General features: G+C 38.2%; 1 protein-coding gene across 4 annotated transcripts in view; it reads left to right on the top strand.

Moving 5' to 3' along the window:
* The window catches only part of LOC113544498 (chloride channel protein 2), a 72,010-nt gene that overhangs the window by 35,024 nt on the left and 9,411 nt on the right, over positions 1 to 27,575 (top strand). For all 4 annotated transcript variants that reach the window (XM_034310573.2, XM_034310572.2, XM_034310571.2 and 1 more), the window contains exons 5-19: positions 2,809 to 2,942; positions 3,429 to 3,506; positions 5,266 to 5,344; positions 5,492 to 5,617; positions 5,777 to 5,861; positions 8,374 to 8,475; positions 8,657 to 8,741; positions 14,255 to 14,410; positions 16,886 to 16,955; positions 17,166 to 17,276; positions 20,004 to 20,217; positions 24,281 to 24,414; positions 25,929 to 26,110; positions 27,083 to 27,194; positions 27,291 to 27,355. In XM_034310573.2, the coding sequence (XP_034166464.1) occupies positions 2,809 to 2,942; positions 3,429 to 3,506; positions 5,266 to 5,344; positions 5,492 to 5,617; positions 5,777 to 5,861; positions 8,374 to 8,475; positions 8,657 to 8,741; positions 14,255 to 14,410; positions 16,886 to 16,955; positions 17,166 to 17,276; positions 20,004 to 20,217; positions 24,281 to 24,414; positions 25,929 to 26,110; positions 27,083 to 27,194; positions 27,291 to 27,355 (1,733 nt within the window). The remainder of the gene's footprint in view (positions 1 to 2,808; positions 2,943 to 3,428; positions 3,507 to 5,265; positions 5,345 to 5,491; positions 5,618 to 5,776; positions 5,862 to 8,373; positions 8,476 to 8,656; positions 8,742 to 14,254; positions 14,411 to 16,885; positions 16,956 to 17,165; positions 17,277 to 20,003; positions 20,218 to 24,280; positions 24,415 to 25,928; positions 26,111 to 27,082; positions 27,195 to 27,290; positions 27,356 to 27,575) is intronic.

Raw genomic sequence — 27,575 nt, 5'->3', positions numbered from 1 at the left:
ACACACACACGTACACACACACAGGAGATGGGTTGAGGATGCTGGTTATTAGGATTAATGGATATTAACGGATTCTGTTCATTCTATTCTAGAGTTCAACCTTCACATGTTTGTAAGAAAATTTGAAATTAAAACATCAACAAACAAAAATTTGCTTCCACGTGTAAATTTATTTTTAAAAAATGTATTTTATTTTGTCCCAACTACAAAAGAAATAATTTTGTTTCCTACTGTTACTTTCTATTTTTTTATAGTATGTATTAACTTTCTAACATCCACACTGTCTAAAAAAAAAAAAATGGATTTTTATTAATATTGATAGAAATATCCTATTTTTATCATTTTTGTATCAACTACATTAACTACACAGAGCATACATTTTTTTATCTGTTTTTTTATTTTTCAGGTAGAAATATATTTTTAAAATAATAATAACATACTATAGGTTATATTCAAATGTCGTTAGATTAGGCAGTGATGCTATTTATTGTATGTCTATCTATATTTTATTTGTTATTATTCTATATATATGTGTAATTCATACCAGATCTTTTTTTCATACCAGACACATTTTTACAAAATTAAATAAAAATATTAAAACGAAAACAAACAAACAGGAACTTATGGGAAAGTACGACTATGACTGGGTGTAATTTTACAACAAAGCAAAAACTTTAAAAGCTTCAGATAAGTATTCAATTAATATTTATTTTAAGAGACAATTGCAGTGCAGAAGATGTTTTATTGTGTATTTTACCATGTTTTAAGTTTCATTCTAATGTTAGTAAAGAAAAGTCTTTTATGTAGCAGTTATTCTGTAACGTACTGTATGTCGAGCACTGATGTAGGGGGAAATTTGGGTTTTAGCTAAATAATGAAAATAATAAAAGCTGAGAAAAAGGTTCGGTCCAATTCCAATGATAAACATCTTATATCTGAGAGATAAATATTAAAGCTTGTTAAGGCAGAATGTGAAAATGCTCATTTTTTCTGCATAATGAACTGAGGGTTGAGGCTTGAGCTGAGGGATCACACAGACCTCCCTGATGGCTTTATAATTGTTCAGTGAATTAAAGCAGAGTAAAGAGCGACAATAACTATCTGATAAAGCAGCTGTGTGAAGAGGGTTTTATCAGAGGAACCAAATGTTCTCTGTGCTTGGTTACTGTATTGTCATGGCTTTTTAGTTCAGTACAGTTGAAAGGGCTTAAAATGATCCATCATGAATATTAATGAGGAAATGTAATGTCATGAACTAACAGAAATCCACTCATGATGATCGGTTTAAACATTGTGTGATCGTGTGCCAATGTGAAATGTTCATTGTTGCCATTGATGTTGGTTTACAACAATAGCATAACGACATTGTTTCACGGATCCACTTGTTTTTCAGTCTTTGGTAATCCTCGTGTGTGTTTATGAGAAGTACACACTCTTAACCCTTAAAGGTTCTATACAGAACCCTACCACATCTCTATTAACAAGCACTCTGAGTAGAACCTTTTCAACGGCTAATAACCCTTAATTATCAAAAGAACCCTTAAAGAACCTTTTTTATAAGTGTTTACCAAATACTTAGCTCAACGTTAAATGTCTGATGTAGAAGATTTACAGTCATTAAGTGTTCTTTGGTTGTCTTTATGGGGAACCCTTTAAAGTTCCTATGCAGAACTGTGTTTCCCTACCAGAAAGGCTTAATTAATGAACCCTTAATTATTCAATAAATCCTTAAAGAACCATTAAAGAGCATTTTTCCAAGCATTTACCAAGTATGAAGAGCTAAACGTTAAACATCTGACAGGTTCTAGTTTTTCACACTCCAGTTGCACACTCTTAAAAAAGAAAAAAGTATGAGTTCTTACGAGTTCTTAAATTGTTTCTCTGGAGGAATCCTCAAAGGTTTTTATTAAGATATTAAGAAGAAAATAATAAGCTATAATGTGGAGTTTGTACCATACTCCAGACATCAGTGTGGTTTGACTACAAACATTGGAAGATTCTGATGAGGCGCTGGGTTAGCAGTCATGATTTTTTTCCCACTTCTTTCATATAAAATTAATTGAAATCGTTTTCATTTATTAGAATTCCCTTTTCTGCGAATCGTGCGTGAGATCAGTTCGAGGTCGCTGATATGCATCGAGACAGATAGCGCTGATGATGAACATTATGCTGACTCCAGGGAATGACATCCAATATAAGTGTGAAATGAGCCAACTCATCATTTTATTACTCTCGACAGAACTTCATTGTTGAAATTATATTCTATTGGGGGGAAAAAATCCTTATGAATTATTCATAACATAACTCAGAGTGGAGGACTTATCTGCGCCAGTTAGTAGACGTGAAACCAAGTCAAGGGCTTGTATCTCTGTACCAAAAGGGATTTTATGCTTTACGGAGGCTGGTTTGTGAAGAACCAATAATGGAGAACATTCAAAGGTCTGATTTGTACCAGAAATAGAAATGGAACGATATTGTAGTCATTGTGTAATGTGTACAAGTGATGAGGATAGCATAAGAGTAAATGCTAATAAAACCTGAATTCTGCCATGTGGATATATCATAATATTCCTAATACACACACACACACACCAACACAGCGCATTTATGTGTGATTTTCACACACATCCTGGTATTGATGTTCTTCTGAGGACCTTTATTGTCTCTAGAACACATCTATAAAGACCACACAAGACACACACACACAGGATGACGTCTATTATTACAGTTATTACAATTTCCCCTAAATGTTTCAAATGTAAAATGAAATGTAATAAGTTTCATTTTCCTGCTCTGTTTATCTGTCAGGTTCTGGTATCCCTGAGATGAAGACCATCCTGAGGGGTGTGGTGTTAAAGGAGTACCTCACCCTCAAAACCTTTGTAGCCAAGGTCATTGGCCTGACGTGTGCCCTGGGTAGTGGGATGCCCCTGGGCAAGGAGGTATACACACACACAAACACACACACACACACACTTTTCAACATACTGTGTTCATGAATTTATGAGGATTTCTTTTCACACATATCCTGGTGTTAATGCTGTTATGGGGACCTGTGAGGACATACACATGTTAAAGTCTCTCTTACAGGGATAGACACACATAAACGGAAGTTCAGCAAGTGTATCAAAGTGAAAAACTTTCTTTATAAAGTACTAATCATAAGCAGTATGGAAATTTTTTCTTCGCTTGCCACCTCTCGTGGTTTACAGGGATTTGTGTGTATGCATACTGAGCATTTTGTGCAATATTCATTTATTCATCAAAGTTCTGCTCGTCCTCCAGTCTCCAATTAAAAAGCTTTTTTTTTATTTCACTTTTTATGTTTCTAATGTTGCAATTTTTCATCAGCTTGCTGATTATCTGGAATTAACTGTGTGTGTGTGTGTGTGTGTGTGTGTGTGTGTGTGTGTTGGTTAACCCCCCAGGGTCCATTTGTGCACATAGCGAGTCTGTGTGCAGCGCTGCTTTGCAAGTTCATGTCACTCTTCGGGGGAATTTACGAGGTAATTGCAAAACAATTACAAAAAAATCTCTTAAAAAAAAATCATTTACAGAAAGAGAACAACAACAAAGCTTCATTAGAGAGATTTAACATAATCCAAAAAAAAAGACAAAACTACTTACAAAACAATTCACGTTACATAAATTTCCAAAAAAACAATGCAATAATTCATTTTTAAATTATAAATTTTTAAAAAAGTCAAACAAAACTAATCAAATAAATTGTATTTAGTGATTAATAGTGTTCTAACGTTTTTATTTTTTTTTTAATTTTGTTATATTTAGTGATTAAAAATATTATATTTATATTTTTAATATTAATATTAGTCAATTATATTCCCTGTTTAGAAAATTATAGAATTTATCAGCTACATAAATTAGAAACCTAAACATATGCAACACATTACATACCAATTACATTATAATAAGTTTTAATAATAAAACTTAATAAATTAATTAGTTAATTTACTAATTACACAATCTTGATTAACTTGAATATTACCTTTGTTGAAATTTTAAGACATTTTAAATCCAAAAAAGATTCAACAACAATGAAAACAAAAAATCTTTTAAATAATAATCCTATTTTTTTTTTGGTTTCTGAGGTTCAGAAGAAATGTACTTGTCTGTTTTGTGACGTGTTTAACTGATTTATGGTTATTTCTAGTTATTAATATATTTATATTTTGGTTTATATTTTCTTGAAGGTGAAAATAAGGTGAGTTTGACAGAATTGTTGAAAGTGTAAAAGTGTGAGAAGCTTTTTTTTTTTTTTTTGGCATGGCTGCAGATTTTCTTTTTTCTACTGAGAGAGAGAAACGAAGGCTGAAAAAAGAATAAAAACTGAAGCTGTTTGGTTTCTCTCTATCTCACCTCCACAAACTCTTTACGCTGGTTTTGGTGTGTAGTTTGGTATTGTGTATGTGCGTGTGTGTGTTTGTGCGCATTGTGCACATGTTCACTCCTCTGTCTCTCCGTTATTCACTGCTTTCTAAGGACCCAAACCTGATTGGTATTAAGGTAAGAGGCTAGAACTACATTTCCCACAATGCACAATGCTCATTCAACACAGCTGTGCATAGTAGAACCTAATACATAAAAGTACAGACTATGTTTGAAGATATAGAACGTATTTAAAATAGTTATTGGTTGTGAATACAGGTCTGGCCTGAGCTGTTGCCATGGTTACACTATAAAAAGCTTTGCTGTAGAACTGTGATTGAATTTCTGACTGAAGTTCCTTCCAGCCAATCCGAAATTAATATTTTATAACCCAGCGCTAGCAGAGAAGCTAGGTCCGGTTTAACAATATTTCATAATTGTGTGTTACTGTGAAAAAATGACACCATCAAAAGAGCGCTAGCTCCCAAATCTGACGCTTCCCGACAGCTCAGGAACATGTTGTTCATCTTCGTAGTAAGAATTTCAGTTCAGTTTTTATTTAGATTTTTTTACAACTTATAAATGATCAACATGAGCACATTTGTAATGCTAATGCTAGCTGATGAAATGGATATGCATGAATCAGTTGGAAATAATATAAATAAAATAAGTTTGTCTCACACAACAAAAATTTGGAATTTGTGTGCGTCTGTTTTAGTGTGTGTGTGTGTGTGTGTGTTTTAGTGTGTGTGTGTGTGTGTGTGTTTCAGTGTGTGTGTGTGTGTGTGTGTGCGTGCATACACTTAATAAGCATTAAATCTAAGCACATCGTCAATGTGTGTGTGTGTGTGTGTGTGTGTGTGTGTGTGTTTTAAACAGAATGAATCGCGGAACATAGAAATGTTGGCCGCTGCGTGTGCTGTTGGTGTTGGTTGCTGCTTTGCGGCCCCCATCGGAGGTGAGTGCACACACACACACACACACACACACACACACACTACTAAGTTTATTGTGTCTGTTGTATTTTGTTTGAGAATGCAGGTGAATGCACATTTTTTTATTCTGCCAACATTGTGTGTGTGTGTGTGTGTGTGTGTGTGTTCAGGTGTGCTCTTCAGCATTGAGGTCACCTCCACGTTCTTCGCTGTAAGGAACTACTGGCGTGGGTTCTTCGCTGCTACCTTCAGTGCCTTCATCTTCAGAGTGCTGGCTGTGTGGAACCAAGACGAAGGTGTGTGTGTGTGTGTGTGTGTGTGTGTGTGTGTGTGTCCATGTGTCTGTGTGTTTGTGTCTGTCTGTGTGTGTTCAGTTTTATGAACATATGTAATTCATGTGAGAACATTAAAGTGTGTGTGTGTGTGTGTGTGTGTGTGTGTGTGTGTGTGTGTAGAGACCATAACTGCTCTCTTCAAGACTCGTTTCCGCCTCGACTTTCCCTTCGACCTTCAGGAACTGCCAGCGTTTGCTGTTATTGGGTAAGTTCACCTGTCAATCACAGCAACAAACTAAACACAAAAACACTGAAACTTTCCAGTAAAATGAAACACTAATAATAAACGCTACTAATCCACACGGATATAGATATTTTTGAAAACATTGATTTACCCCTCAGTTTTAATAAATTCTCTCATCTACATGAGAATAAAAAAATATCTCCGTCCACATGAAAACGCAAAAACGAATCGAATCCGCTCTTGTGAGCACGCAGCCCAGTAGGGGGCAACAGTGCGTCTTAAACTGTTACGTCAAAAGACTGAAGAATAAGGTTCAGAGCTGCGTCGCGAGCATTAGAGAAGAAAAAATGTGGAAAAACAGCGACAACAACAAAAGATCAATTGAAGTAAAATTCAGTTGATTGACAAACACAAAAATAAATAAAGTTTTTTGAGAATTAATTAGCTTTATCTGCTTAATGAACAAACTCTTGTTTCGAAGATCATGAAGCTATTATTGGTTTTAAAGTTTAAAATATTTTCGAAATACATTGATGGAACGTTCCAGAATTTGAATTCTAACTGCTGTTAGTGATGTCACAACTGGCTTCAGAGCCAACCAATCAGAGACCCTGCTTTAAACACACACACACACACACACACACACACATTCTCTCTCTCTCTCTCTCTCTCTCTCTCTCTCTCACACACACACACACACACACACACACACACACACACACACACAGGTGCACAGTGCAGGACTCTCCCTCACGCTCTTCTTTTCATTACTTTCCGCTCTTCCTCTATTTTTCTGTTTTTTGTTCATTTTTAAAACGATATCTGTCCACCTTAAGAATCTCATTAAATGAAATAATTGAGATCAATAGACATGCTTTTAAAAACAATGAAGAAAGAAAATCTGACTTTGCTACAACACACTGTTTTTCCAGGAAGGTTAATTTTTTTTTTTTTTTTTTTAGTCACTTTCGTTGTCATGATTAACGAGTTAATTTTTCTTTTTCTGGCAGTTCTAATTAAAACGTGCAGCATCCAGAACCGGATTTAGAGTTTGTTTAAATTTAGATTAAACTTTAATCAGAGCCGAGTTTGTCCAGGTTCCTCGGTTAATTTCGTTTAAACATTAATCAAGTTTAACTGCAGGGAGTCAAGTGATTAATGCTTTTCATTTATTTCAGCATCACATTCCTGTAATAACTTTATTTTTAACTTAAAAGTGATAATGGAAGTAAATGCAAACATCATGGACGTAACAATCCGAAGGAGAAAATGAAAAAGCTTCCATGAAGAACCAGTAACCACGTAAACAGCCTTCGAGGAAACTTTTCCCTCTAAGTGCACAAATCAAGATATTAAAGTCAGAATCCTCTACCAAGAATTATTTCTTAATAATTATTTTTAAAAAAATTACAAATTTATCCAAAAATAAAATTTTGATAACATTAAATCTTTCACATAATATTTATTGAGTGTGTAATTATTTATTGTATAATTTTTACTACATACTGTCATTATTTAATATATATTTAGTTACATTAGAATATAATATATATATATATATATATATATATATATATATATATATATATATTTATTTACTATAATTAATTTCATTTATTAATTTCATAATGCCATTATTTATTGTATAATTATTTATTGAAATAACAAATTAATCTATACTTATTTGATATATACTGAAAATATTTATTATAAACATATATATTACAATTATTTACTACTTATTTAATCTATTTATGTATCATTATTTACATTTATATTTTTCAAATACGTTACTATATATTATTTATTTTATAATTATTATATATTATATTTATGTACTATAATTTGTAATTACTTTTAATTATACATTGTTCATGTTTTTTTTTTTTTTAAAAAAGACTACGTTTTATTCAACGCAGTAAATTATTCATAGTGTTAGTGGCCTTGTTTTCTTAATGACTAACACCGATATTGGCTACTTTAATATGCTTCTTCAACAAACTTTTTTTTTTTCTTATAAAGTATATAGTTTTTTTAATCGTAAAAGTCTTAGGCAGTCTCTTTTTTTATACAAGTTTTGTCTTAAAAGTTTTTTTTACACAGTACTGTACGTTGTCGTCTGTTATATGAACTCTCCCAGCTCTCCATAAACACCTCGGTTTTGTATAATGAGTTATGTAACAGCCGCTCGGCTTAATTACACGTGACAGTAAACACACACTCATTCTGCAGTAATTGCTAATTGTGTTGAACAACTGAGTGAGCGAATCCACTCTGTAACACAGGACGTGTTTGAATTCCCCACACACACACACACTCAGTCTGTGTTGCTGTCTAATGAGCTCTGCATTATTACATATTCATTATTCATGAGCTGTTTGCCTCAGTGATAATAAATATGCATGAGGTCATTAGCATACAGCCACGGAACTGAACTTTTAGTGTTTTTGTTTGAGATTGTAATGGAGGTTCTCTTTGGAATAGGTGCAGACAAGGGTAAAAAATTCAGACTTGTGTGTGTGTGTGTGTGCAGGATAGCGAGTGGTTTCGGCGGCGCTCTGTTCGTTTATCTGAACAGACTCATCGTCCAGTTCATTAGGAAGCAGAAGGTGATCAACAAGTTCCTCATGAAGAAGTGAGTGTTTGTGAACGTGTGTGTGTGTGTGTGTGTGTGTGCGCGCACGTGTGTGAGTTTGATGACTAATCCAGTTGCCACTGAACTAACACATAGCCCATGATATGCTTTATTTGACTAAAGGAGGGAAAGAGGTTGTGTCTGTGTGTAATCATTTGTGTGTGTGTGTGTGTGTGTGTAGGCGTCTTCTATATCCTGCCCTCGTCACCCTCCTGATCTCCACGTTGACCTTTCCTCCTGGATTTGGACAGTTCATGGCAGGCCAGGTAACACACACACACACACACACACACACACACACACACAAACTTTTTTTTGTTTTACACGTCTACAGCCATAAACCAATGATGGATGTGTTCCAAATCCATATCCACCTAGTGTACACTCCACTCCACAGGTACATCAGTATGCTACACTTGTACACTCCACTCCACAGGTACCTCAGTATGCTACACTCCACATTACACTCCACAGGTACCTCAGTATACTACACTTGTACACTAATAATGCGGGTGGGAGAGGACGCTGGCGTTGTCTGTTCGCCGCTTCTCCACTCGAGTTTTAACTAGTTTTAACTGTTAAAATAGCAATACAACGTTAGAACTACTTCTGTATAACATTTGGGTCTGTTATACGGATTTTACCGAGCAGCTAACCGGCTGCAGCTTTTCCTGGCTCTGCCTGCATTCCCAGCGCTTACAGCTCCTTTTGGTGCTCACTACGATTTATCTCTTCTGGTCTCAATTTCTCCAGCCACATCACAGATGATTTCTTGCTGCCGATTTCTTCCCTTTCTTTCTATACTTCCCTACTTTGTTTACTGCTAGCGGCTAACAACAGACGTGGAGCCCGTGTGACTGGCATAATGAACTACTCGGCCACTCAACTGATAGAATATAACAACCATAACATTCCAGCTTGTATATCAGTCATTAAAGAACTTGGACTCCTACGTCGGCCCCGGTACATCCACAGAAGCTCTCGGCGAAAGTTTGCTTACTCCCGGTCTGGTAACGAAATACCTTCCGTTTGGGCAGCTGTGCGCCCTGTAGCATCTCTTCCACGTCATCAGAGGACTGATAATCTGTCGATTAGTAGCACTGGAGATCCTGCAACAGCGCCACACATGGAGCCAAACAGAAAACGTGGAGTGGATTTCAGCCTACTTCGCCCAGTAAGGAGATTCACTGCTTCATCTAAAATTAAAATTGAACTGTTTAATACACAATCCCTCACTAACAAATCCTGCTTTATACATGATCATATTCGGGACAAAAGTTTGGACATAATGTGCCTCACAGAAACCTGGCATCAACCAGATGTTTTTTCTGTTTTAAATGAGACCTGTCCTCCTGGCTACTGTTATTTACAAAAAGCTCGTAGCACTGGCCGTGGTGGTGGCCTGGCTGTCATCTACCGCAGTCACCTAGATCTGTCCCCTCTGTCCCTCCCTGAACTGTCTTCCTTTGAATGTCTGGCATTTAATTGTAAGCCCCCTTTCACAATGACAGTACTATTAATCTACCGGCCACCCAAACTAAATGCATGCTTCATCTCAGAGCTATACAATTTTCTTTTAACTTTCTGCACAACCTCTTCCAATATAATAATACTTGGAGATTTTAACATTCATGTCAACAACCCCTCTTGCCATCTTGCTACAGAATTCCTTCAGTTATTGGATTGCTTAAACCTCAAACAATATGTTGATGTTCCTACACACACTAAGGGGAACATTCTTGATTTGGTCATTACTGAGTCTCCCCTTTTAAATGCACCATTTGTGTATGATCTGGGTGTATCTGACCATAAGGTCATCTCCGTCGAGCTGCCTTTTCTGTCTTCCCACATCAAGCCCAAACGTGAAATACGTTTCAGAAATCTGAAAAACATTAACACAGAAAACTTGACCTTAAGCCTTCAACATCTTCATTCTGTAAATGTCTCATCAGTCACTGAATCTGTGGAATCTTATAATAAGATACTGAGCAGCATTTTGGATCTTCATGCACCCATCAAAGTTAGGACAATTGCGTTTTCTCGCTCAGCTCCCTGGTTCACAAGTGACCTGTGGAAAATGAAAGCAGCTGGACATGCCATTGAGCGGCGGTATAATGCTTCTGGACTTACTGTTCACAAGCTGGCCTATCGGGACCACCAAAAAGCTTATTTGAAGTCCATCAAAGAAGCACAGTCACAGTACTATTCAAATATTATTCACAATAGTTCTGCCAATTCCAAACAGTTGTTCTCCACCATAAATCACCTCCTTAAACCTCAAATTGCTCCACTCACAGGAGCTACAGAAGAACAATGCAATGATTTTATGACCTTTTTTAAAACCAAAATTGACAAAATTCACTCCTCTTTTTATGTTCCTTCCTCCTTGTCTGCCCCAACTGCTGACCCGCAGTCTGATATTTCGATCCTGCTTTGCTGTTTCCCAGAAGTTACTCAACATGAGGTCGAAGACACCATCAGGGGGATGAGATCCTCCACATGTGCCCTCGACCCTTTTCTTACACCTCTGTTGAAAGCAAATATTTCTGCCATCAGTCCCCTTATCACCATAATAATAAACCAATCCCTTCAGACTGGCCATGTACCGTCTGCCTTGAAAACGGCCATAATCAGACCATTACTTAAGAAACCCTCAATTGATCCTCAAATTTTTGCTAACTATAGGCCCATATCCAACCTGCCATTTCTCTCTAAGGTTCTGGAGAAAGTAGTTGCCAGCCACCTTCAAGACCACCTCAAACACAATAACATTTTTGAAAAGTTTCAGTCTGGTTTCCGTTCCGCTCACAGCACAGAAACAGCCTTAGTGAGAGTCACAAATGACCTGCTGATGACAGCTGATGCTGGTTCACCATCACTTCTTGTCCTTTTGGATCTTTCTGCAGCGTTCGACACCGTTGATCACGGTATACTTCTCAACAGGCTACACCACTCCGTTGGACTTAATAACACCGCCTTGCGTTGGTTCGAGTCATACCTTGCAGACAGATCTGAATTTGTGGCCATGGGAAGCTCAAGGTCCCGTTCACATGCTGTTAGATGCGGAGTTCCACAGGGATCAGTTCTTGGACCTATTTTATTCATTCTTTACATCAGTCGCTTGGGAATTTCTTTCCATTGTTACGCTGATGATACACAACTATATATGAAAACTGATGCTCACTCATCATCATCATCATCAACTTTACCTACACTCACTGCCTGTCTGGAGGAGATAAGGGCTTGGATGAATCATAACTTTCTCCAGTTGAACAGCTCAAAAACAGAAGCCATCCTCATTGGTTCCCCTCATCAGATCAGAACATCTACCATAACTTGTATTACATTCTCTGGCCAGGACATCCCCCTATCACCATTAGTTACAAATCTTGGTGTTAGGTTTGTCCCTCATTTAACCTTTGAGGCTCACATTAAACATCTTTGCAAAACATCATTTCATCACCTCAGGAATATAGCCAGACTCCGTCCTACACTCTCCCTACATGATGCTGAGAAACTCGTCCACGCCTTTGTCTCCTCCAGACTGGACTACTGCAACTCTCTTCTCATCGGGATCCCTAGCAAGAGCATCCAGAAACTCCAGCACATACAGAATAGTGCCGCTAGGATCCTGATGAGAGTGCGTAAATACGAACATATCACACCAATTCTTCAATCATTACACTGGCTTCCCATTTCCGCCCGGATTGAATACAAGGTCTCCCTCCTCACACATCAGTGCATCTATGGCAATGCCCCCACTTACCTTACAGAACTCCTCACCCCACAGATTTCAGCACGTCCCCTCCGCTCCACAAACACTCATCGTCTCCTCCCCCCTAGGACTAATACCCGCACCATTGGGGATCGAGCCTTTTGCGCCGCTGCTCCTCGCCTGTGGAACGCCCTCCCTGAACATCTGAGGGCTCCACAAATGACTGATGGTTTTAAAAGGGGTTTAAAAACATACCTTTTTAAAAAGTGTTTTAATATAGTTTAAATTTCTGTGCTAATCTCAGTTGGCAGCTGGTTTTAATTGCTGTTTTTTTTTTGTAGCACTCTGAGATTTTCTTTAAAATGTAAAGTGCTTTATAAATAAAATGTATTATTATTATTACTTCAGTATGCTACACTTGTACACTCCACTCCACAGGTACCTCCGTATGCTACACTTGTACACTCCACTCCACAGGTACCTCCGTATGCTACACTCCACATTACACTCCACAGGTACCTCAGTATGCTACACTTGTACACTACACTCCACAGGTACCTCCGTATGCTACACTTGTACACTCCACTCCACAGGTACCTCAGTATGCTACACTCCACATTACACTCCACAGGTACCTCAGTATGCTACACTTGTACACTGCACTCCACAGGTACCTCCGTGTGCTACACTTGTACACTCCACTCCACAGGTACCTCCGTATGCTACACTTGTACACTCCACTCCACAGGTACCTCCGTATGCTACACTTGTACACTCCACTCCACAGGTACCTCTGTATGCTACACTTGTACACTCCACTCCACAGGTACCTCAGTATGCTACACTTGTACACTCCACTCCACAGTTACCTCAGTGTGCTACACTTGTACACTCCACTCCACAGGTACCTCTGTATGCTACACTTGTACACTCCACTCCACAGGTACCTCCGTATGCTACACTCCACATTACACTCCACAGGTACCTCAGTATGCTACACTTGTGCACTCCACTCCACAGGTACCTCAGTATGCTACACTCCACATTACACTCCACAGGTACCTCAGTATGCTACACTTGTGCACTCCACTCCACAGGTACCTCAGTATGCTACACTCCACATTACACTCCACAGGTACCTCAGTATGCTACACTTGTGCACTCCACTCCACAGGTACCTCAGTATGCTACACTTGTACACTACACTCCACAGGTACCTCAGTATGGTACACTCCACATTACACTCCACAGGTACCTCAGTATGCTACACTTGTACACTCCACTCCACAGGTACCTCAGTATGCTACACTTGTACACTACATTCCGCAAGTTCCTCCGTATGCTTCACAGGTGCATATGCCCACTTGCTCCCTGAGCATCTCCCCTAAAGCCACAGCACATCTCTCTAACACCAGAAACACTGAGTGATAGAGGAGGAAGAGAGAGAGAGAGAAAGCGGAGGAAGAGAACAAACATTGAGAGGAAGAGGACAGGTGATAAAAAGGATGATGAATCACTCGAGAGACAGAGAGAGAGAGAGAGAGGGAGAGAATGAGAGACAGAGGGAGACAGATAGAGAGACAGAAAGAGAGAGCGAGGGATGTTATGTGATTGTGTGTGGGCAGACACACACCTAATGTGTGGATGAGGGAGCGAAACATGTGCATCTCTTTTTTTTTTTTTTTTTTTTTTTCTTACATTGTTTTCTCGTTCTTTTTGTTCTCTTTTTTTCTTCACTCCATTGTTCTCTCTCTTTCTGTCTTTCCCTCCCTCTGTCACTGTCTCTCTCTCTGTTTTTCTTTCTCTTTAATGAGAAAGTGACTCAGACGCAGTCTTTTGTCTGTGCCAATAAAACACTCAATAAAGTGGCTGCATCTCAGGCGATGACTAAGACACACACACACACACACACACACACAAACACACAAGGACAAGGACATGGTCATGCACGGTATTAATGACTGAGATAGTAAAAAGTTTGAATAATGTTTTCTTCTTAATCTGGAGTTTTTAATGACCTCACTTCCTGTTTATCCTAACTACTTCCTGTTTGCCTGTTTGTAGCTGACCCAGAAGGAGTCTCTGGTGACGTTGCTGGACAACCGCACATGGGCGAAGCAGGGCATCGCTGAGGAGTTTGAGTACGACGGTCACGCCGCTGCCTGGAAACACCCACAGGCCAATGTCTTCGTCACGCTCGTCATCTTCATCGTGATGAAGGTACGATTCATCCCCATCTCAGGATCTCGCAATCTCCCTAGACAACTCTCTGATCTCGCCTTCGGTTACTGCACGCAACCTTGGGGTAACCATGGACAATGAACTGTCCTTTTCCTCTCACACTGCTAATCTGACACGCTCATGCCGATATCTCCGGAAGAATTCGTCCATTTCTTTCCACACAGGCCACACAGGTGCTTGTTCAGTCCCTTGTCATTTCAAGACTGGACTACTGCAACTCGCTCCTGGCAGGTCTGCCCCTGAGCACCGTTCGTCCTCTGCAACTGATCCAGAATGCAGCTGCATGACTGGTTTTCAACCTTCCTAAGTTCTCCCACACCACCCCATTGCTGCGCTTCCTCCACTGGCTTCCTGTAGCTGCCCACATCAGATTTAAAACACTGATGCTCGCCTACAAAGCCAAAAACGGACCAGCGCCCACTTATCTCAAAGCACTTATCACATCCCGCACAGCACAACGCTCCCTCCGATCCTCTAGCACTGCTCGACTGGTCCCTCCATCTCTCAGGGTACAAGGAAGACCTGCATCAAGACTCTTCTCTGTTCTGGCACCAAGGTGGTGGAATGAACTTCCCCTAGATGTCCGAACAGCTGATTCACTGGCAGTCTTCAAAAGACGTCTAAAGACTTACCTCTTCCTAAAGTACTTAAATTAAAAAAAAAATAAAAATTGTATTGTCTGTTACCTCCCAAACAGAGTTTTTGGACTGATGGTATTCCTAGTTTGTGACCTAGCGACCTAGCCAGTATCAGAATATATTTTTGATAGACTTCAAAGCACTTTTGTAAGTCGCTCTGGATAAGGGCTTCTGCCAAATGCCCTAAATGTAAATGTACGAACACTCCGTCATCTTCTCTTCTATTCTAATACACCCATAACTCCTTCCCATAACTATAATTCCATCCCATAATTTCCCCAGATGGAGATGTCCAGTGTCTCTTCAGGACGATAATGAGAATGGTGAGATGTGAAGAGATGTTAGTGATGTGGTGGAGATGATGGGAAGGTGGTGAAAATAAGAACATGGTGCAAGGATGATAAGGATTTAGAGATGATGAGGAGAACAGTAAGCAGGAGGAGATGGGGATGAGATGATGAAGGAGATGAGGATGGAGAGGGAGGAGATGATGGGAATGGAGAAGGTCTTAGTGATGTGTTGAAAATGATGTAATGTGGTTAAAAAGTCAATAAGATGAAGATGGAAACATGGTGGAAAGATGATAAGGATTTAGGATTTACAGATGATGAGAAGGACATGCTTGGGAGAAGATGAGATGATGGGATGATGGTTAAAAACAGCAATAAGTTAAAAATGAGAAGACGGTGGAGAGATGATGACGATGGAGAAATGATAGACTGAGATAAGATGAGTAAGAAGAGCCAGATCCAGAGGATGTGATGGGGTGGAGAAGATGATGTTAGTGATATTGTGGAGAAATGAAGAACAGGAGGTGATGGGAAAGTGGTGAAGATACAAAGGGGAGGTGAAGGAGAGCTGGTTGACGGCAGCAAGGAGAAGATGGTGGAAAGATGATAATGATGGAGAGATGATTGACTGGGATAAAATGAGAATCTAATGGGAAGGAGATGATGAAATGTTAGGGATGTGAGGAGCTGAGGAGTAAGAGGGATGAGAGATGGAGATAAAGAGGAGTGAGTGAGGAGGAAGTGCTGGAGATGAAAAGATGATTGGATGGAAAAAAGATGGAGGATGAAGAGGCGATGGGAGGTTGTCAGAAGACAGCAGTGGGTCAAGATGTGAAGATGGTGGAGAGCTGATGAAGGACCGGGAGTGGTGCTGTCGTTGTTATTTGTGTTATTGTTCTTGTTGTTGTTTACAGTTGCACTCCCAGTTCGGTCTAACAGATGTTCAGACTCTATCACTATAAAACATATCTGTGATCTGTGCGTGTGTGTGTGTGCGCGTGTGTGCTGAGGGGGTGTATGTTCTCACATCTACTGGTACCTGCGTTTGTCACCTTGGCAACCTGCACCGAACCTGCCGAAACCTGTCACAGCACAGGAAGTTATGTCGTCAGTGTCACCATGGGGACCAGTGCCCTGTGTGTCCTGTGGAGGAAGTGGGACCTTTAACGTTTGTGTGTGTGTGTGTGTGTGTGTGTATGACAACATGCATAAAGTTCAGAGTAATATGTCTGTCTCTCATTTTCCAAAAGTCAAATCCAAAAGTACAAACAAAATGATACATAGTGTATAGAAGTAGGGATAGATGGATAAGGGATGAACGGATTGGGAGAATGGATTCTTGCATGGAAGGATGGAGGGAAAGTTGGATGAGGGGATGGATGAAGAGACAAGTTCTTTTATATTTTATTTATGGAGATATTTCTTTTTCACTGTCTTGCAATCTCTCTGTCTCTCTCTGCCTATCTCTCACTCTCTCTCTCTCTCTCTCTCTCTCTCTCTCTCTCTCTCGCTCTCTCTCTCTGTAGTTTTGGATGTCAGCTTTGGCCACCACTATCCCGGTACCCTGTGGTGCATTCATGCCCGTCTTTGTGATCGGTATGTATGGAGCAACATAGTGTGTGTGTGTGTGTGTGTGTGTGTGTGTGTGTGTGTGTGTGAGAGAGAGAGAGAGAGAGAGAGAGAGAGACAGTAGTCATTGTAGTCAGTATACTGGAGCACATCATCCCTCAAAGATAATCATCTTCTTACTCATCTTCTTACGTGTGCACGAGCTATGTAAAGTGTGTGTGTGTGTGTGTGTGTTAGGTGCTGCTTTCGGCCGGTTGGTGGGTGAGAGCATGGCTGCTTGGTTTCCTGAAGGGATTCACTCAGACGGTGTTGTGTATTCAATTGTACCAGGAGGATACGCTGTAGTGGGTAAGACACAGACACACCCACCCACACACACACACACACACACACACACACACACACACACTTACAAAACAAAGTTACATGCCTGTTTCTGGGGACATTTGGTCCTTACAAAAAGCTACAAAGCCTGTAAAAGTCATCCAAGCATGTAAACAACAGTATGTGTGTGAGTGTGTGTGAGTGTGTGTGAGTGTGTGTGAGTGTGTGCGAGTGTGTGCGAGTGTGTGCGAGTGTGTGCGAGTGTGTGCGAGTGTGTGCGAGTGTGTGCGAGTTCTTGCTGATGTTGAGAACTTGCTCAACATGTCTCTCAGACACCCACATTTTCACTGATGAGAGCCTTTCATCTCTGACTCCTGCTGAAAACCCATTAGCATCTCCGCGTTTACTCAGAGTGTGTGTGTGTGTGTGTTTGTGTGTGTGTGTGTTTGAACAGTCAGACACAGCTGCACAAAAATCATCTTTCTTCAGTGTTGCTCTCCTGCAAGTGTTGTCCATATGCACTTTGTTTTTTATATTTTCATTTATTTTCGTCTTTTATACTGTTTACTTCCATGAGCTAAATAAAAACATTTATATATTATTATTATTAATATACAACGTTTATATGTGCTGTCCTGATTTCTCCCATAAAAAATGTTTGCACTGGTTTGAGATATTATTATAATGTTATTAAATTTACTGGTTGAGTAACATCATTAATTATAAGCTTAGAGGTTTGTAGTTTAAATGTTAAAATGAGTTGAAATGAGAATCAGGGGAGTGCTACAACGAAGGAACCAATCAGAGGGATTTATCATGAGCAGGAAGCTATGACCAAACATGGAAAATGAAAGTTAATAAGGAGTATCATTAACTTGTGTTTTATAGTAAAGTTCATGATACTCCAAGTGTTTTATTAACAGTATCTTTAACTTTACTATAAAACACAGTATCATTAACTTTACACACAGTATCTTTAACTTTACTACAAAACACACAGTATCGTTAACTTTAAACACAGTATCATTAACTTTACTACAAAACACACAGTATCGTTAACTTTACACACAGTATCTTTAACTTTACTACAAAACACACAGTATCGTTAACTTTACACACAGTATCATTAACTTTACTACAAAACACACAGTATCGTTAACTTTACACACAGTATCTTTAACTTTACTACAAAACACACAGTATCGTTAACTTTACACACAGTATCATTAACTTTACTACAAAACACACAGTATCGTTAACTTTACACACAGTATCATTAACTTTACTACAAAACACACAGTATCGTTAACTTTACACACAGTATCTTTAACTTTACTACAAAACACACAGTATCATTAACTTTACACACAGTATCATTAACTTTACACACAGTATCTTTAACTTTACTACAAAACACACAGTATCGTTAACTTTACACATAGTATCATTAACTTTACACACAGTATCATTAACCTTACTATAAAACACAGTTTCATTAACTTTACTACAAAATACACAGTGTCATTAACTTTACTGTAAAACAAAGAGCATCATTAACTTTACTATAAAACACATAGTATTATTAACTTTACACACAGTATCATTAATTTTACGCACAGTATCATTAACTTTACACACAGTGTCATTTTTACACACAGTATCATTAACTTAACTTTACACACAGTATCATTAACTTTACTACAAAACACACAGTATCATTAACTTTACACACAGTATCATTAACTTTACTACAAAACACACAGTATCATTAACTTTACACACAGTATCATTAACTTTACTACAAAACACACAGTATCATTAACTTTACTGTAAACACAGTATCATTAACTTTACACACAGTGTCATTTTTACACACAGTATCATTAAGTTTACTGTAAACACACAGTATCATTAAGTTTACTGTAAACACACAGTATCATTAATTTTACACACAGTATCATTAACTTTACACACAGTGTCATTTTTACACACAGTATCATTAACTTTACTGTAAACACAGTATCATTAATTTTACGCACAGTATCATTAACTTTACACACAGTGTCATTTTTACACACAGTATCATTAACTTTACTGTAAAACAGTGTCATTAATTTCACACACAGTATTATTAACTTTACTGTAAACACACAGTATCATTAACTTTACTATAATACAATATCATTGACTTTACTACAAAACAGTATAGTTTACTGTAAAACACACGATATCATTAACTTTAGTATAAAACAGAATATCATTACCTTACTGTAAAACATAAATATCAGTTTTTCACTTTATTTATAATTACTGTACAATGTGCCATTATTGTAAACACACGTCACAGTAAGAATCAGGGTTGGAAGATATGATGATATAATGTCAGTGTCATGGTCATAATATGCTTTTCAGAGAAATTGTGTATATTGTGATATCCTTTTTATTATTATTTTATATAAATGTATTCTTGCATTTTATAATAACAATCAATAATAAGGTAAAATTGTATTATTATTTATAACAGTGTGTTTAAATGCAGCACTACTGTATTGATGCCAGCCAACCTTTATTTCATGATACATATTGTGTATTATAGAAATGCCTTTGAGAAGTGTGATGTAATATTTTTGTCATATCGCTCACTCCTAATAAGAGTGCTATAAATATTACTGACACTAATGACTTGCCTATAAGTTGCAATAATTTTGAAGGTGTTTTTTTTTTCTTTTTTCTTTCCGTGCGTGCATGTAGGTGCGGCAGCCTTATCCGGAGCCGTAACACACACCGTGTCCACGGCGGTGATTGTGTTCGAGTTGACGGGACAGATCAGTCACATTCTCCCTATAATGATCGCCGTTATATTAGCCAACGCCGTGGCTCAGAGCCTCCAGCCGTCGATTTACGACTCCATCATACGCATCAAAAAGCTACCGTACCTCCCAGAGCTTGGTTGGGGACACCACGAGTGAGTATCCTTTCATCCTTCCGTCCATCTTTACATTCATCCCTCCATCCATATATCTATCTTTACATTCATTCGTCATGGATATCCATCCAAGACCCATTTCTGTTCTCGGATTCAGTAATAACTAATCAGAAATGTTACTCAGCTGATACTAGTTCTGGTCCATATGATTGAAATACTTGAGGACTCTTTCTTTATGTTTGGTGTTAGTTTTTTTTATTGAGTGATGATTCGTCTTTATCTTCCCTACCCCCTATATAAGCACACCATGTAGGCAGTGACATTTCTCCACCTAATCCAGAGCGCTATATATTCAAACTGTGAGCGATTTAGGATTCAACCCAATTGCAGATAACTTCACGGTCATGTGACCTAAATGATGTGCTGCTTTATAACTCTAAATCGGAGTCAGTCTAATACAAAATATAATGTAAATATAATATAAAAATTTTACAGAACAGAGACTTCCAGTTCTAAAATCTGATTGAAGCCATTGTAATCGTTGTGAAATCCTGAATACACACACAGCTGTGACTGTATCACAATAATTGATTTTATAGTAATGATGATGGTTCTCGATAGGGGTGGAGCTAGACTCTATCCCACACCTCCTATAACTCTAACCCTCCTCCAGCCTGAAACACACTGAGTTGTCTCCATCGCTGCAGCGACACCAACTTATATAAATGTGCTAAGTTTTAAAACACTTAAAACACTTGGATTTTTACACTTAAGCCATTGTTCTGTCCATAGAATGCCCTAATCTTTTTTTTGTTATGTTGCTTAGCAACCAGAGCCTACTGTTAACAGACTACATTGCATGGCAGCAGAACTGTTTATAGCTAATGTTATTATTATTATTATTGTGTGCTTTACAGCGATTTTATGTAAGGAGGTTTTACTCTGCTTCATCTCATGCCATTGCTTCAAAGTTCCAAAAAACTGAAAAGATTTAGTCGTAACGTACAAGGTGAACATCGACAAATCTTATTTTTAATTTTGACCTTTTTTGTGTTATTTTACCACCTTCATTGTTGCACAGCAATTGAAATGCTACGATTCACACGTTACTTAGTTTCTGTTTCTTAGTTTTGCTTGATCACTGTATACAGCTCTATACTGTACAGTGTGGGGGCACGGTGGCTTAGTGGTTAACGCTGTTACCTCACACCTCCGGGGTTGGAATCCCACGTCGGGGGTTTGCTCCTCCGGTCTAAACACGTGTGTTGTAGGCTATTTGGTGTTTCTAAATTGTCTGTAGTGTGTGAATAGGGCCTTTTGCACCGCGGGAACCTTTTCATAGTACCTAAACTAATTGTGGAACTACCCCCTTTTTGGCGTTTTCATACCTCCGGGACTGGGTGCGATTTTAGTACCGGACTGCCTTTTTCGAGAACCAAATTAGCTCCTACAGGGTCTAACCAGAGCACAACTGGTACTATCCGTGACGTAAGTAGACGTTGATTGGCCAAACGCGTACGAAAACGCCCTCACCCGCCATGATTTAAAACGCCGCGTAAACATACTGCAGTGTCGACTTATTTCGCAAGTATGGAGAACAGCGATAGATGGACGCGAGACACAACGAAAACACAGCTCCGATCACTGCGTCCTCCATCCTCCAGTTGTTTACGTTGCTCTTCTTTGTTTCCGTTGTTGAACGCCGTGCACAAATGACATCGCTGTCAACCAGCTTACGTCACTTCCTAGTGCCCGCTGTCGGTGCGAATACAACCCTTTAAACGGCACTGGGAAATAGTTCGCGCAAAATCGCCCAGTACTTTAGTACTGTAAATTTAGTTCTGGGACTAAAGCGGTGCGAAAGGCCCTAATGTGTGTGGTGTGTGTGATTGTGCCCTGAGATGGGTTGGTTCCCCGTCCAGGGTGTCCCCTGCCTCCTGGGAGGGGCTCCAGGTTACCCTGTGACCCTGTGTAGGATAAGTGATACAGAGAATGGATGGATGGATGGATGGATGGATACTGTATAGTGTCACTTTGTTTAGATTATATGCTTTCAGTCACTGTACTTTTACATTTTTACTTATAGTTAATCATACATAATGATAAACTTTACTAAAGTTTATATATTACTTTATACTTTTCTCAGATTTTCCAATATTGATACTACAGTATTTAGTATAGATTTTGCTGCTATATACTATACTTTAATCAAACCTATACTATCAGATTTTACAACTTCTAACTACACTATAAAAATTTATCATAATTTTAATAAAACTTTGTTACAATAACTAAACATAGATGATAAACTGTACTCCACATACTATACAATTGCATTAAAATTGCAATATTAATTTCTTTTCACAATAAAGGACTTCAAATTTATCAGTAGGAAATAAAGTTTTGATGAATGTTTGCGTTGTTAACATCAAACTATATTTATATAGTTAATAAAATCAACAATCTTTAGTTCTAGGTTAAATGCTTGTAAAACATGCAACAAAATTTAAATAAAAATCCCACAGGGATACTCGTTTATGTAAATTAATATTCTAGCAGTTTCTCTTTCACTAGTTACTTATCTAACTAGTTAGAGAAATATGATATAATAGAAAGATAGTTTTGAGAGGACGTATTTCTTGTTGTGAACTTTTGGCAGATTGTTTTATTTCATTTATTAGTTTATTTTTTAAACTGACATTTTAATGTAGTTTTTTATAATAGTTGGGTTTTTTGCCTGTGTCATGTTGAGAAGTTTCAAAGTTTTTGACGTTTTTGCTTTGTGGAGGCGTCTGGTTTGGTGTTGCTTTAAAAGAACGTAATTAGGTTTATGAAATTTATGAACCCCACACTCTCTCTCTCTCACACACACACACACACACACACTCACACACACACAGAATGTATTTGTCCTCCGGTTGTCGAGTGCGTGACTACTGTTTTGTGGATATTATTTATATACGTCAAGAGTGCAATTATAGACTCGGCCAACTCGTGTGTGTGTGTGTGTGTGTGTGTGTGTGTGTGTGTGTGTGTGTGTGTGTGTGTGTGCGCGCATGTGTGTATAAGAGGTTTTGTTGCAGTTTTGCGTTGATGGATTGTTTCTGTGATTAGATTTTGGTCTTTAAGGGAGGAAGGTGAAAAAATAGGGAAAAACTACCATATTAGTAATATATTATTTAGAGGGTTATTTTGTGTGTGTGTGTGTGTGTGTGTGTGTGTGTGTGTGTGTGTCTAGGTCCACAGGGAACACTGCGTCATTGTGTGTATATGCTAGGCTTGCGAATTGAAATAGTGCCAAACTGTGTGTGTGTGTGTGTGTGTGTGTGTGTGTGTGTGTGTGTTCCATTCACATTTCACCTAAGCCAGAGAGAAGCTTGTGTGATGTGTGATAGTAGCACATTTTTTGTATGAACCGCAGATTTTGAGTACGAAGCCAAAAGTCAGCAGAAAACGCGCACACGCACACACACACACACACACACACACACACACACACACACACACTTCTTCTCTATTTTTTTTTTTATAACAGCAGTATTTTAAATCTGATAAGGTGTTTTTCCAAGATAAGCTGCATGCAAGGTGTCACTGTACACGTACACACACACACACACACACACACACACACACACAGAGTCATAGATGTATTTTTAATACACTGACACTAAATAACTTTTTATTATTATTTTGAAAGTTATGATTTATTTTAAGATCCGGAAACTTTTTTGCGATTTATTTATCTGTTTATCTATGGTACAAAAAAACCTTCTGTAAGGAGATGTTTATTTACCATTTATGGAAGGAGTCTCCAGTGTCAGCGCTTTGTAACACTCAGAGGCTGGTGAGGGAACTACAGTTTGTAGTTGCTATAATGTAAGTGAGAACAGGAGTTAAATTGTTTCACCACCATTAAAAAAGTATAAAAATGATGATGTGACATTCTTTAATAAATAATTTTTTTTTAATTGTTGGTAAATTGCTGTGGTGTGAGAGCATCTCTGCTTCATTACACCCCATCGTTGATTATTTTCCTCTAACAGCGTATCCTGAGCAGTGTTATTCTTTACTAATCTGTATAAAATGTTGTGGTTTTGTGCAGGAAGTATAACATTCGTGTGGAGGACATCATGGTGAGGGACGTGAGGTTCATCACGCTGAACTGCACTTACAGAGACCTGCACGACGTCCTGCTCACCGAGAGACTCAAAACACTCGCGCTGGTCGAGTCCTCAGGTACGCGCACTCACAAACACACACGCATACACACACGCGCACAAACATACGCGCACAAACGCGCGTATACACGCACGTGCATACACACATGCACGAACACGGCGTGTACGCATGCACGCATACACACACACAAACACACGTGCGCACACATACACACATGTTTACTCACGCACACACGCATACACACACACAAACATACGCATGTGTTTACACACGCACACATACACACGTGCACAAACGCGTGCATACACACACACAAACGTGTGCATAGGCACACACGCATACACACATGCACGAACACGGCGTGTACGCATGCACGCATACACACACACAAACACACGTGCGCACACATACACACACGCACAAACACACGCACGTGTTTACTCACGCACACACGCATACACACACATGCAAACACACGTGCGCACACATACACGCGCACAAACACATGCACATGTTTACTCATGCACACACGCATACACACACGCACGTGTTTACTCACGCACACACGCATACACAAACACACGCATGTGTTTACGCACGCACACATACACACGTGCACAAACGCGTGCATACACACACACAAACGTGCGCATAGGCACACATGCACGAACACGGCGTGTACGCATACACACACACAAACACACGTGTGCGCACACAAATGCACGCACGCAAACATACACAAATGCACAAGCACACACACACTCATATGCACGCATATACGTACAAGCACACACGCACAAGCACACATACACATGCACACACACACATTTGTTGTACTATTCTTGTGAGGATCTTCCATTGACAAATATTAATGCAGCTAATTAACACTGTGCTGCACTTCAACCTGAAACTTGACCTCAGTAACCAAAAGTGATTCCCTCTGTACCATCTGCTTTAAATAAAACCAAGTTAGCTGAAATGATAAAACAATTGCTGCTGGAAATTAATAAAAAGTAAACATCCCCCTACATGCAATATCATGTTTGTTTTTTTAACTTTTTTTGTACTTTTTTTGTTTATAGCTACAATGGTGAAATTCATTTTGTTTTTTGTCATAATTTTATTTTTAATAAAATTAAAAATTGACAATTAAAAACATAAATTAAAAGATGATGAAGTCATCTTTCTCTTCAGGGCTTACAAAGACAGATTTTATAAAAAGTAGGATTGTTTGTTGTTTTTTTTTTTTTTTGTTTTGTTTTGTAAGAAGCAAAAAATTTTAAAAAGTAGAAGCATGTTGTATAAAATGTGCAGTCTTATTTGACAAATTAGCATCAAATCAGTCAGCTACTGATCTTCTAGACTAGAAACAAAACAGGAATCACCCAACTAACTGACTTTTTCTTTTTTTTTTTTTCATTGTTCAAATTCCCTAAAACTACATTACAGTTAGCTACGATAAATTCATAATTTAAATGGTAAAACTGGATAAACTTCTTTACTATAATTTTTAAACATAAAATAACGTTATAAGAACATAACGTAATTAAGTTTTGTTTTTTCTGATGCAGAGTCGATGATCTTATTGGGCTCGATTGAGCGTGCTCAGTTGCAGGCGCTGCTGTCCAATCAGCTCGGGCGGCCACGGAGACTCGAGTACCTCCGCCAACGCTCTGAGAACGAGAAGAAACACTCGGACACACACAGCAACGAGGACAGTGTTCACAAGGTCAACCAGGAAGTCCGCTTCCAGGTCAGTGCTGCTGTCAAAGGTTAAGGGTCATGGCCAGCTTTACTGTTTAAGTTCATTACCAAGTTTTTGTGTAATTATTTACACAAAATTTACACATTTTTTATTTTTTTCTCATTTTATTATTTTTTTGTAAAATCTGTTTTAGACAGGTGTATTATTTCATTTTTTTTAACATGACATTTTAGACATGATAGACATTGGTTTAAACATTTCATCATGAAATTTTGAAAATCTGAGCATTTCTTTTATGTAATAAAGGTATGTAAATATTTAAAATGTAAACAAAGAAAACATTTCAATTTCAAAAGGTGACGTCTCATGCATGTGTTTCATTTTTAAAAATTGAATTTTTAAAATAGAATTTTATGTTTTGGTTTAATACTTTCATCTTTGCTATTTTTTTTTAAATTAAAAGCAAGTATGTTATGATAATGTTAGCTTCTGAAGGATTAAATTTGTACTGAATAGCTCCAAACATTCTGTTTGTTATTTAAAAAAGCTCTCAAATTATTCCTGCATTCTGAAATTTTATTTTATTTTTTGTTTTGTTTTGTTGGTTTTATTTTCTCACCAAATATCAGAGTAAAAAAAAACTCTCTTGTGTTAAAAGTTTGTATAACATGCTAGTTGTTAGCCAGTTGGGTCTCCACAATGTCTTTCTTTTTGGCTCAAATCTACAGTGGAAAAAATGGGGAGGGAAATAAAGCAAAATTTAAAAAAAAATTAAAATTATATGGTTAAGTAAATATAAAAATTTATGATGATAATAAAAAATGATATATATTTTTTTTTTTTTATCTTAATGATACATTTATCTATGTTTTATCCAACCATCCATTTGCTTTAGGGCTTCCATAGAAGTCTTGTAAAATTACTATTTTTAAATTATGGATCTGATGCAGTGAAAAGTGCAAAATATGTTGTAATTTTTTGTGGTTTTTTTTTTTTTTTTTTTTTTTTTTTTTTATAAAGATCTCTACGGAGGAATCCTCATTCACTCCTCCTCGCTCCATCTCACCTAAACCACTGAAACCTGCACTGAAGAGACAATCAATGGTGGAGAGAGGCTCAAAGTCACCTACAAGTATGTACACACACTCACACGCACGCACACACACGCGCACACACACAGATGTACGGGTGACTACACACATAACTAATCTTTCTATCTTCCCACCAGGTCAGGACTCGGGCATCGCCTTAAAGAGTCTCTTCTGCGCCCACCCAGACACTGAGGGGGCAGAGGTATGATACACACTCACACACACACACAAACACACACTCACACACACACTCACACACACACACACTTCAAATCCCCACTTCAAACCAGTTACATCACTTACACTCGAGTCCTGATTTTCTCCCACGTCTCTCGCAGTGATGCTCTTCAGCTGTTAATCATTAGGTCTTTATCACATTCTCTTTACGCTCTCTTAACGTTCACCCCGTTTCCTGATGGAAG

The sequence above is a fragment of the Pangasianodon hypophthalmus genome, chromosome 14 (genome assembly GCF_027358585.1).
Source record: "Pangasianodon hypophthalmus isolate fPanHyp1 chromosome 14, fPanHyp1.pri, whole genome shotgun sequence".
Lineage (NCBI taxonomy): Eukaryota > Metazoa > Chordata > Actinopteri > Siluriformes > Pangasiidae > Pangasianodon > Pangasianodon hypophthalmus.
The sequence above is the reverse complement of the archived record's forward strand: the minus strand, read 5'-3'. Positions and strand labels throughout refer to the sequence as shown.